Source organism: Triturus cristatus, chromosome 11 (genome assembly GCF_964204655.1).
Source record: "Triturus cristatus chromosome 11, aTriCri1.1, whole genome shotgun sequence".
In the NCBI taxonomy this organism is placed as follows: Eukaryota; Metazoa; Chordata; class Amphibia; order Caudata; family Salamandridae; genus Triturus; species Triturus cristatus.
Genome location: NC_140594.1, coordinates 919,623,509 through 919,636,306, shown reverse-complemented (window position 1 = coordinate 919,636,306; position 12,798 = coordinate 919,623,509). Strand labels below are relative to the sequence as shown.

At 41.0% G+C, this 12,798-nt stretch overlaps 1 protein-coding gene across 3 annotated transcripts in view; it reads left to right on the top strand.

Annotated features, from left to right (window-relative positions):
* The window catches only part of LOC146785614 (arylacetamide deacetylase-like), a 441,998-nt gene that overhangs the window by 33,429 nt on the left and 395,771 nt on the right, over positions 1-12,798 (top strand). For all 3 annotated transcript variants that reach the window (XR_014970704.1, XM_085634876.1, XM_085634875.1), the window contains exon 3: positions 191-413. Coding sequence is in view for 2 of the 3 variants with exons in the window: in XM_085634876.1 (XP_085491002.1) it covers positions 191-413 (223 nt within the window). In the remaining variant the exon portion in view is untranslated. The remainder of the gene's footprint in view (positions 1-190; positions 414-12,798) is intronic.

Sequence of the window (12,798 nt, the reverse complement as noted above, 5' to 3'; positions counted from 1 at the left end):
ACTATTGGGGAAATCCTAATACTCCATCCTAGATAGTGTCTTGTAGATATATTTACTCATTACAGTGCCTTGAGACCCTCACTGGTGAGTAGTGCGCTTTACAAAACCCCGGTTGATTGATTGTACTCATTTTATTGTATTTGTTACATAATATTGATTTATTTCAAGATTACAATTATTTTACCCCTAGGTAGAATTTTCTGAGATGACTGGGATATCACATTACATGGACATTATGGCTATCTTCTTGTCTTCTGAAAATGCTCAACCAAAGTCAGATGAAAATGTTACAGTGACTGAGGAAACTTTTACTAAAGTTCCTGTTTGGTTATATGTTCCAAAAAAGTCATCGAATACAAGAAGGAGAGCAGTGATTTATATCCATGGAGGTGGTTGGTGCATGGGAAGCCCGGGTGAGTAGCAACATTTCAGAACAAAATGCGCAATACCCAAAGAAAGTAGTGCAATATTGTGTCTCTCATTTAAAATGTATTAAAGTAAAGCACAAATATTCCCTATTGATTTGATTAAATGTGTTATTTTGACTGCTATACAAGTTCTGACAGGAGTATAAATGCTCCATGATTCCTCTTCAGCACTCCCATGCATGACATTAGTGTGGACAGGTGTGCTTGCACTTGGAATTCATGACGTGCACACCGGGGCTGGGCACCCCATTAATATAATATTAAATGATCTCTCATGCAGCTGTGAGTGGTTGCACATTCTCTACCAGACAGTCTCAAGTGATTCCTTGGCTCAATGAGTGTGTGCCAAAGGTGTGCTGATCTAGCCCAGACACTCAAGGGGCTTTCAGGGCCAGATACAGAAGTGCAAAAAAGAAAAAAAACAAGATAAGAGACATTCTCCATCTATGTGCCCAGGATATGGCACAACAAAACCTTATCCACAAGGACTGCCTCAACTCTCTCATCATTAACGAAGGAGCTGAAGACATGGCAAGCCCCCTGCATATCGAAGCTAGAATGTCGAGATACACAAATGTCAAGGTCAAAATATCAAATCCAAAATATCAAAAGGTAGGTATAGATTTTCAATACCTAATACATATACGTTCCTTGAAAATATATTCATGGTACTTAAATACAGAGTTTGGAATAGTAAATTTATACTTCCTCTATATGCACTTATTTTAAAAACTCAGTTTCTGCTTGGCAGAGGTAGACACCCTGCCTAAGCAGGAACTGCAATCCTAGTCAGAGTAAATCAACAGTACACCCTAAATTATTCTGTGCTCACCCTCTGCTAGCTTGGTTTGGAGTAGTGAGGCTTAATTTAAGAGGCAATGTGTAAAGCATTTATGCAACACTTCAAACAGTAACACAGTGAAAACACCACAAGAAAACTCCACACCGGGTTAGATAAATAGAATACATTTTTATAAATACAATAAGACCAACAAAACAAAAAAACAAATGAGTGGAACTTGAGATATGTATTTATAAAGAATAAATGTAAAATTACCTCTTAGAAGCAATACATGCCTATTTGGGCTATCTGGTCGCCTTGGAATGGAAAAAGTCAATAGTTAAAGCCGCCTGCGATGGAGCACTTATCAGATACAGGGACCAGGCTAGTCCAGCTGCAAAAGTACATTGATATGTCAACAACAAGTTGTGGGAGGCAGAGAAGGTGATTGACGGTCCACACTGCTATGGCTATGCGTTGATTTTCTCCATGCAACAGCGGAGATGTGTCAGTTCTGAGAGCGATGCTCTTCTTTCACAGGGAATGTGTTGACTCTGCTTCAGCAGTAGAAGATGCGTCAGTTTCAAAGGTGATGAGCTGGTTCTGAGACGTGATGCAATGCTTCAGGTTTCTCCATGAAACTGTGCCGACGCATTGGTTCAAAGAGTGATGCGCTGCTTCCAAGATGCAATGTTTTAGTCCCGCTCCTGTAATGGCAGGGATGCGCTGATTCTGCTCTCACAGCAGAGAATGTATCGGTGCTGAAGCAAACCACCTTAGGCTCACTTCCAATGGTTCTTGGTGAAGGAGCAGGGTGGTTTGAAGTCTGTAATGTCCCTGAGACTTCAAATCAGAATACTAGCCGTCTAGCCATTGGAGTCACTCTGGGTTCTGGAGACAAGAGAGGCAGGTCCAGTCCTTCTCACCTAGGAGAAAAGGGCAGTCGGCGGCAGGTCAGCACAGCCAAAAACAGTTCTTCCACAGCAGCAGTCCTGCAAAATGTCGGTCCTTCTTGGCAGGGTATCCTTAGGTCCTTAGGTGTGCTGAAGTGATAGGGTCAGAAGTCCAGTTCTTATAACCAGTGGTGTTTTTTTGAAGTGGGGATGAATTCAAAGAAGTGCTTTAAAGTTCACAGAGGTCCTCCCTTCCTGCCCTGGCTCCAGACTCGCTACAGGGGGCATGCAGCTCTTTGTGTGGTAACATGACACAGCCTATTCAGGTGTAAGTATGAGGCTGTGCCTAGCTCCTTCCTCCCATCCCATCAGAATGCCCCATCATGACCCATCAAGTCACATCTAAACTCCCTTTGTGTGTGGCTGTCTAGACAGAGTCTCACTATCCCCCACCCCAGATATGTATTGAAGACAGGCTGCAGGCACACAAGGGTAGGAGCAGAAAAATTCCACCTTTCTAAAAGTGGCAGGTTTAAAATTGTAAAGAGAAATTCAACTTTACCAATAAAGAGGATTTATCATTATCATTCTAGAGGTATTACACATGACAGATCTATTCCCTCTCAATCAGAAATTACAGTTTATTATGTGTAATAAGGAGTCCCCAATGTTATCTTGTCGGAGAAGTAGGCCTCACAGTAGTGAAAAATGAAAGTGGGTGTTTTTCACTACATGGGCACGCAAAATGTAAAAGTCCATGTTCTATCTTTTGATTACACAGCACTCTGCCCTTTGGGCTACCTAGGACCTACGTTAGGGATGACATATGTAATAAAAGGGAAGTTTAAGGCTTGGCAAGGAGTTTTAAATGCCAAGTTGACATGGCAGTGTAAACTGCACATACAGGCTCTGCAGTGGCGGCCCTGAGACATGTTTAAAGGGCTACTTCAATGGGTGGCACACTCAGTGCTGTATGCCCACTCGTAGCATTTCATTTAAAGGCCCTGGGCATAGGTAGCACAGGTTAATGATGGAATAGGGCACAGAGTCCTAAGGCCAACAAGAATATTTTAGCGAAATTGGAGGCAAGCAGGCAAAAAGTTTGAAGGAAGACCACCCTAAGGCTGACAGTTCTAACAACTTCCCTTGCTTTATTTTCGTCTACAATATTCTTTTATCTTTATATTCTTAGCCTCGGTATTCAGTAATACACTCAAAGTCACTCACCTCTAAAGGACACAGCTTTATGATGCAGTGGTAGTCCATTGCAGCACTAGCTAACACTCCGACCACACAATCAATGTCTTTGCCTTCCCCCCTGTAAAATGTTTTGCTTCCTTTCAGCTGGTTTAGCGCCATGAAAGTATCATATACCTACACACATACATACAAAATAACACACAAGGTTTTAATTGAAAACCTAGGATCTTTTGGGTTTGTTTAATAAATCAATTCCCCCATCCATTTTTTCATACAGTGGCTCTTTTGTTCGCTTCTGCAACATTTTTATTATGCACAAGACCTTTGTGTTTGTGCGAATTTCCAAATTTCGCAGTTCTGACATTTCACACAATTCTTGGATTTGAAAGTCTGTCTTGCAAACATTTTCTACCAAAGTCATTCCCCGTTCCATTTTCTTACATTGCTTTGAAATGAATGCTCTTGTGATACAGTTTTCATGTGAGATACTTCAAAGAGAATGATATGAACTTTCAGGTAATGTCATGCACTTTCCTTGAAATATAATGCAATTTAGTAAAACTATTTATACACCCCTACTTGTAGCCTTTTTCCCTCACTGAAAAATCTAACTTGGACATAGATTACTCTTTATTCAGACTGAAAATAATACCTGCCCATGTGCCCTCAACTAAATGTCAAAGTCCATAAAACGCAGTCCCATTCTGCTTACAAAGAAAGTCATCCTAACCATCTTTCAGGAAATAAAAATTGCAGTCCTGAATTTGACTGTAACTGCTCTTGATCTAGAACAGATAATACGTAAAATAATATTATATTGTATTGTTATTTATATATTTCCCTCCTACATCTCACAAGACCCAACAATCTGTGTACTGCCAGATTCCTCTTACGCATGATGCTAGAGGAGTTTAGGTTCTTAAACAACAACAGGGGTCAGATATAACTAATCCCACAAACTTTATTGCAGGAATCTCTCTCTTGCAAATGTTCCTCTACAAATAGGCGTGCTAAACTTCACCCATTTTGTCCTGACAATATCCAAGACCTCTTCTTCTCTCCAAGGCACTTTCTGTTCCCCTCCCTCCAGGAAGTGATCACTGTCATGAAAGACAGTGTTGTGGCATCACTGATCCAACTGTGGGATCAATGCTCCCACTAATTTCTTTAAGATGAAAGATGCTGGTGTTACATGAGCCTGCCATTTGTGACTGTGATGTTTCAGACATTGTGTTGATATTTTTTGACCAGAGATTGCACTGATTTTGTGTATTTCAAATGTTATCGGGAGGAGCAATAAACAGAGTTTGGGTTGTTGCTTGATTTGTGAATGCATTTGTAGTTATATTCCTGCAGCTATATTTCCCATAACTCAGTTATAGGTGACGTATTGGCTATGGAATTACCAACATTTTTCAACAGAGCATGATCATCAGTTATGATGATACTTATTTTGCCATAGATGAACATGTGGTAGCGCTCACACTTCCACTCTACAGCTAGACTTTCTGTTTTAAGCAACGAGAATTTCATTTCCATTTCGGACAGACTTCAAATTGCATATGCCACTTCTTTTGAGGTGAGTGTGCCCCTTCGTCAAATTGCAGCAGGATTTAACAAAACCATACTTGACTACTGCCTATTGTCACTTCTATATTTCCTTTTGGGGTCAAAACACTCCTGCTGTGTGGTAGCTTTCACTACGTCTTTAATCCACTACAATGAATGTAAATGCACTTAAACCAATGTTTCGAATTCAGGGATTATACGATTGCTATTCCATGTTATTGGATTTGGACCTCTCTGCAGGGTTAGCACCAAACATTTTCTATTCACCCCTCTCATTTTGCTGATGTGTTTTATTGATTTTAGGTCTCTGTGAGCTTAACCACTGCTAACTTGTGCTAACCTGATTGTGCATACTCCCTAAACCAAGGTAATGTTGAATTACACCTGATTGGCATATTTAGTTTTCTTATAAGTCCCTAGTAAAGTGGTAAACCATATACCCAGTGCCTGTAAATTAAATGCTACTAGTGGCCTTCAGCACTTATTGTGTCACCCACTCAAGAAGCCCTTAAAACATGTCTCAGGCCTTCCATTGTAGCCTGTCTGCACTTTTAAACTGCCAATTTGGTTTGAAAACATAACCACCTTGCCAAGCCTTAACCCCCCGCCCCCCTTTGTATTACTTTTGTCACCCCTATGGTAAGCCCTAGGTAGCCCTACAGTATAATCAAAAGGTTCTACATGTACTGTTACATTTTACATGTCCTGGTAGTGGAAAACTCCTAAATTCTTTTTTCACTACTGAGAAGCCTACCTCTCCCATACGATAACAATAAGCTGCCTTCTTACATTTAATACATGCAAACCTTTGATTGCAAACAGATGAACATTTTGTGTTTGGCATCTGAGAAACTAATTAAAGATCATTTTTAATGGTAAAGTTGGATTTTAAATAACATTTTCAAAATGTCAGATTTAGACTCACAAAATGGACACTACTCTCACATACCCTTCTACCGCACTGCTGAATGGGGAATAACCCCTCGAAGTAAATAACATCCTCCTGAATTGATCATATTTGACGCTGTATACCAAAAGTTTTTCCAACACTTTGTTAATCTTCTCACTTGTTTAAACACCACAGAGACAGGATGGTTATACCTGAATATTGTATTCACCATTTTCAAATGCCTTCTGTCGCCCATCCAGGCATTCAACAGTAGCACATGAGGTTAACCATATTACAGAGTAAGATCATTGAAATTTTACCCAATGCATTTTGAGCCTGACGGCTCTTCATCAGGGGTCTCTGAAACCGATGAAAAACAGCTCAGCTTAATGTTCAGTACAAACTTTCTTGTGTAAAATTAATTACTTCATTACCCACTTTCTCCTCCCTAATGCTCCCTTTCTCCCTCCACTGCTTGTACTCTAAACAACTCTTGTGTGCTCAAACTAATATTCATGTGCTCAAACCAATGAAAAACCCTTCCCTCTGCATGTTCAATCCCTACTAATCAAAAGAAACTCATAACAGCCCTTTGTTAACCTGCAACCTCTCTTCCCATTAACAAAAAGCCACATTCCCTCCCTACTTATCAACTAAGAATCTCACATTATCAACCTTTCAGCACATTACCTCTTTAGAGCCTTAATCAGAGATTTTTCACACCGAGTGCACTTCACTCCATCTTTATTAAACTGCTAGAACTATCCCTGCATTATAAGCTGTTATCACAAGAAGTGCTCTCCCTCGTGTCTCCTGTGCTTTAATCGTAATTTGCTGATTCAAAGTGACCATGTGACCTATTCCTCCAATGACAGTGCCTATATGCAAAAATGTGTGCTAAAACAAACTCTAAGTCCCATAATACACTCCCCTCTCCTCTTGGCATTTTCCTGTCTAACTATGTGGTACCTGCAGCTAATTCATGGTTCACATGACTTCCTCCAAGACAGTCACACAAAAGAGGGGTTAGATGTACCTGAATGAGCCCTCAACTCACATGATGGGGGAGCAGAGGTCGACATAGCCACACTTGCAACTGAATAGGCTGTACCATACCTTCACAAAAATAACTTGTCTGTCCTGTATTGTTCATACAACCAGCTTGGAGCCAGGCAGGGGAGCTAACCAGTGTTATGGTGCCTGTGCTCACTCCCTAAATATGGTAAAATTGACTTACACCTAACTGGCATATTAAGTTTACTTATAAGTCCCCACTAAAGTGTTGAACCATATACCCAGAGCCTGTAAATTAAATGCTACTAGTGGGTCTGCAGCATATAATGTGCCTCCCACTTAAGTAGCCCCTTAAAACATGTCCCAGGCCTGCCATTGCAGTTTTAAACTGCAGAGTCGCCTTTGGAATATAACGCCCTTGCGAGCCATGAACTCCTCTTTTTTTGCATGTAAGTCACATCTAAGGTAAGCCATTGGTAGCCCAAGTGCCCAGTGCATTGTAATGAAAAGTTTGTACATGTACTGTTAAGTTGTACATGTCCTGTTTTTTCACTACTGTGAATCCTAACTCTCCCATAGGATAACATTAGGTTGCCTTATTACATTTAATAATTGTTACATTTTGATTGGGACCACATAAGCATTTTGTGTTTACTATACGACAAATTGTAATTAAAAATTAATGGTAAAGTAGGATTATAGGTTTCAATTTTAAAAATGTAATGTTTAGAAGGTTGGCATTTTCCTGCCCTATATATTAGTTGCAGCCTGTCCCTGGGCCATATGACTTGGTGTATTAGGCAGTTGGATTTCGTTTATGCTTCCCAGACAGCCAGACAACAAAGGGATTATGTTTGCCTGGATTGGCCAACAACTGACTGAATGGGGGCAGAGCTGGGCACAGCCCACTTGCAACTGAATAGGCCATGCCCTCCCTTCACACAAAGAACATGTCACTCCTGCAGTGTTCACACTGCCAGCTTGCACCCAGTGCAGGGGAGTGAAGAAATTTTAAGCACTTCAAAGAGGATTCTCTAGAAACTTCTCCTATTTCAAAAAAGGCACCAAGTAAAAGACACTGTCTGGACCTGCGAAAGGACTCTCAGAGGTCAGTTTGTGTACTTCACAAGACTGCCTTGCTGTACCTGGAAGGAATGCTTTGCTGTCATGAGCCTGCATTGAACCCCCAGAGACCTGCCCTGCTGCTTGACCCTGTTCAACTTCTTCAACCCATGACTACCAGACTGACTCCAAAGGCTTGTTGGCTGGCCTCCTAATCTGAGCCTTAGGGACAGAAAAAGCAACAACCATCTTTAACCTGCATCTGGACCCAGCCTGAGTGAGTCCTAGCCCACTAAACGGTGCTCCTCATGATCTGGGCCCTTGGTGGTTCCAAAATCCAAAACCTGGGACTTACAATCTTCTTGTCTATGCATCAAAGGTTCCTTGTTGGTCGGCCTGACTTCGCAGCAGATCCAGCTATGTTCTTGTCCGGCAGCAGCAAATGTTCTCCAGTGATGCTACGCCAAAAGTGGATCCAGCCCAATGGAACTCTTGTCGGGTATAGCCTTCCAGCCTTGTCTCGCTGAAGATTTTCAAAATTAAAAAAAGTGACCTAGTCCAGATGAATAAACCTTCACTGTGACTTTATCCTGTGGCTCTTTGATGATGATGCTCCCTCCTCAGATACCACCTGCAGCCTTGCCCAGCTGAACTTTACCTTCTTAGAACATTTTTCTTCAAATGTCTTCTAAGTATGAAGGTAAGCGCTGACCAGAATCAATCCACTCCTAGTACCCAACTTCTACTCCATTACTGTCTGCCATATTGTTTTACTTTGACCTGGTCTCACACAACTAGATGTCCTTGGTTGGCTCTTTGATCTTTTAGCTGTTAGTTTTTACCTTAAACTTTAAAAAATCATAATTCCACTTCTACTAATTAGATTTTTATTATTTTGGTGCCAAATAGTTTAATAAATGTACTCTATTTTTCTAAGTTGGTTTGGGATTTTCCTTGAGCTATGTTTTTACTTTATTACTGTTTGTGCGTTGCATAAATACTTTACTCGTTGCCTCTAAATTAAACCTGACTGCCTTTGTACCATGCTACCAGGGGGTAAGCAAAGGTTAATTTAGTGACTTTTATGGTTCACCCTGACAGGGATTGTGGCTGTTGCTGGAGAAGGGTTAACAACCCACGCAACCAAAAACCCAATTTCTTATACTTGTTTTATCAGCTCTCTGATTATTATGCTGAAGGTTGCATAGGCTTTGAAGTACTTCCAGAGTAAATTGTCCCTCCAAAAATGACTGCAAGACAATGGTGCATCAGAGAGTTCCTTCATCTTGCGAGGGTTCGCTTATATGCCATTTATTGAAAGATGTCTGCTTAAAATATAGGCTTCCACTTGTTGAAATACATTCTTGTTTTAAATTCATTTTTTTTTTTTGGTAGCGACAAATTTTGAGGTTGGTGTTTCCTGAAGCATGAGCAAGAACACAAACTTGTCAGATTGCTTGGTTGCATTTTTGCTTTAAAGAACCAAATGCAAGTATGAAATCACTTCAATTGAAGTTATTCAGTGTGGCCTGTTGACTTGTGTGGATAGGTTTCTGAAAACTACCTGTGGTGGATGTGATCCCAAACATGAGGAGTTTGTAAGTGAACAGACCCAGATATGTGTTAAATATTCTAATACATCTCTAGTTTTCTTCAAACTACAGTTGGTGGTAGCTTGAGATCTAGTTTGGAACAGAATTGTTCTCCATTAAATTTAGCAATCCTGTTTGAGATTTATTTATTTGAAGTTTTATGTAGTTCGAGCAAGACCCTTTCGGGTGACAGAGTGCTTTACAGAAGTATACAAAAATATGGGATAGATAAGGAAGACATATATATACAATATATACAAATATATTATATACAAAAATAGATGTGTATGACTAGGTAGTATTGTACTTGCACTTAAGGGAAGCAGAGAGATATGACTACATAGACTAGCATCAGTCCAGGCACAAACATATTCCGGTATGATAAGGGACAGCAAACAGATATCAAGAGGAGATGGCGGAGAGTTCTCAATGTGAGAGGAATTTGTTGTATGGTAAAAGGTTAACTTCCTTCCTGAAGATGGATGTGGGTGGGTTGCATTTCATCTCATTAGGGAGAGAGTTCCATATTGTCGGTGTAATTGCAGAAAAGTATTGATTGTATGTTTTTTTTTCTTGAATTTTTGTGGCTTAAGAAGTAAGGAGCTGGTGCTTCTAGAAGATCTGTTTCCACCCGATAGGGTCAGTTTCTCCGTTAGGTAGGATGGGGTATTATGATGCTTTGCTGTGTGGGTCATACAAGTAATTTAGAAATTAATTCTGACCTCTAATTGTAGCCATTTCAGGGATTGAAGGTCAGGGTGATATTATCACTTCTTTTAGATCCAGTGATGGGTCTAGCTGCTAAATTCAGTGTAGACTTCTGTAGCTCAAGTGAGGAATTTCAATAGGCCCACCAATGTAGTACTACTGTAGTCTAATTTTGATAGCACAAGAGCCTGAACTGCCGTTGTGAGGTCTGCCGTGGGGAGGAAAGGTTTTAGTGTGCTAAGAATATGCAACTGATGGTTAGCTCCTCTAGTGATGGCGTTATGTGTTTTTGCATGGAGAGGTCTTTGTCTAAGGTTGTACCTAGGGATTTGGCAGTGTCAATGATGTGTGGGGTACAATTTAGGGCAATGTAAAGAAGGAGCCGGTCTTTGACGTTAGGGGTGGTGGCTGGTGCGATCAGTCGGAATTCAGTTTTAAGGGCATTGAGTTTGAGGTGGGTATGGGTCAGCCAATGTGTGTCAGGGTGCTGTTGAGGATATCGATGTCTTTGAGGGAGGTGATTTTCATGTAGAGTTGGGTATCATCCACATACATGTGGTATGAGATGTGAGAAAGTTTGAGGATTTCATTGAGGGGCTCCGTATATAGGTTATCCATTGTTGGGGAGAGAATAGAACCTTGGGGAATGCCTAACGACAATGGAGACTGGTCTGAAACAGTGCGATTGATTAGAATGCATTGTTTTTGTGGGGGGACTTTTAAATAGTGCAGACTCAACCCGAAGGTAACAGAGTGCTTTACATGAGCGCCATTTGCATTACAGACGGACACATTCATTTTATGTTAGGCACAGGGAGATTAAGTGATTTGCCCAGAATCACAGGAGGTTGAGCATCCCTGCCGAGATTCAAACCGCATTACCCAGCTTCGAAGTCAACCACTCTAGCCATTAGGTCATATCCTCTCATTGAGATCTGTTATGCAGAAAGAAGGTGAATCATTTCAGCACGGTGCCAGAGAGGCCCATCTTGTGTTCAAGAAGGTTCACAAGGGTAGCTTTGTTGATAGGGTCAAAAGCTACTGATAGATCCAATAGGATTAGGAGGCAAGATGCATTGTGGTCAAAGGAGCGTAGGGCATGGTTGACGATGTGGACCATGGCAGTTTCAGTGCTATGACCCAATTGGAAGCAAGATTGACAAAGGTCGTGGAGTTAGAGTTGCTCGATGTGAATGTGAAGCTGTAGATGCACAAATTTTTTAAAGAATTTAGCCAAAGTAGGGATGTTTGAGATAGGGTGGTAATTGTTGGGGTCGTATTGGTCAGAGTTGGTTTTTATGAGGATAGGGGTAACCAGGACACTTTTGGGGCAGTCAGGTAAGCATCCTTGGGTGAGTGAAGCACTAATTATTATAGTACATAGTGGGAGTAGGAGGTGAATGGTTTCATTTAGGAGTTTGGAGTTGAGGGAATTATTGAAGTGGTTGGAATATTTCCGAGAGGACAATAGATTTAGGGTGCAATTTTCATCAAGGGTTTTGAAGTTGGACCAAGAGGCACTACTTTGGGTGAGATGGGTGATATCGCTGGCATGTATCATAATCAGATGGGGAAGGGAGTAGGGGGGTTCATGTAGAAGTAGTTTCATAGCAGGCTCAGTGACATTAGAGATTTGCATGGTTTTCTCCACAAAAAATGAACCAAAGGTTTCACTGTTAAGTAATGTTTTGTTATCTGCGGAAGTGGGGTCACTTTTGAGGGTCCATTGTTTTTATGATAATTTCGAAGAGTTTTTTAGGTCAGTTAGTTGTAGAGTCCAGTTGATTTTGGAAGAAAGGTGCTTTGGATTAGCTAATGTGCCTGTTGTAGGTGCTGTGTCCTTGATGTAGGAATTTGAGGTTGGCAAGGAACATGGTATGTCCCCATGCTCTGCCTGCATGTCTGAGATGTTAGCGTTCTTTGTTTAGGATAGAGTTGAACCAGGGGTTGGATCTTTTAGACAGTAATCTTTTAAGTTCTTTGGGGGCCATGGTATCCATAATTGTGGTCAAGGAGTTGAAGTAGTGACTGGTAAGGCCAAAGATGTTGTTCATAGGAGAGCATGGGAGCAGGATGTCATTACTGAGAGTATATAGAGTTTGTGAGTGAATGTTGGGGGTGTTTTGGACCCAGTGTTTGGCTTTTGTTGGTTGGCCCTTAGAAGTGATTGCCTTTTTTTTAAAGAAAATGGTGATGCAGTGGTGGTCAGTCCAATCGCAGGGGAGAATAAACTCAATTTGTATGGTGTCTTTTGTAATTATTAAGTCTAGGGTAGCTCCTTTGTTATGGGTCGGGCTGTTGCAGGCTTGAATAAGGTTCAGGTCCTGGAGAAAGCATTTAAAACTATTCCCAAGAGGGCCATTGGACTAGTTCCAGTGAGTATTGAAATCGCCAAGGAAAACTTGGTGGTTGTTCTCTTCATTGTGAGCGCTGATAATCACCATGATCTGTTCAATGAACGTGTGATATTTTCCTAGTGGGTGATAAAATGTGTGTAGGGAGTACCTTGAATAGTTAGTGGTGGTAATGTCCATCCTGAGGTATCTGCCGTTGAAAAGAGATATAGTGTGCAATTGTTTAAAAAAGAGTGAGGATATGTATATACAGGCTAGGCCACCTCCTAAGCGGTCTAGTCTAATGATGTCATGACTGTGGGGACTAG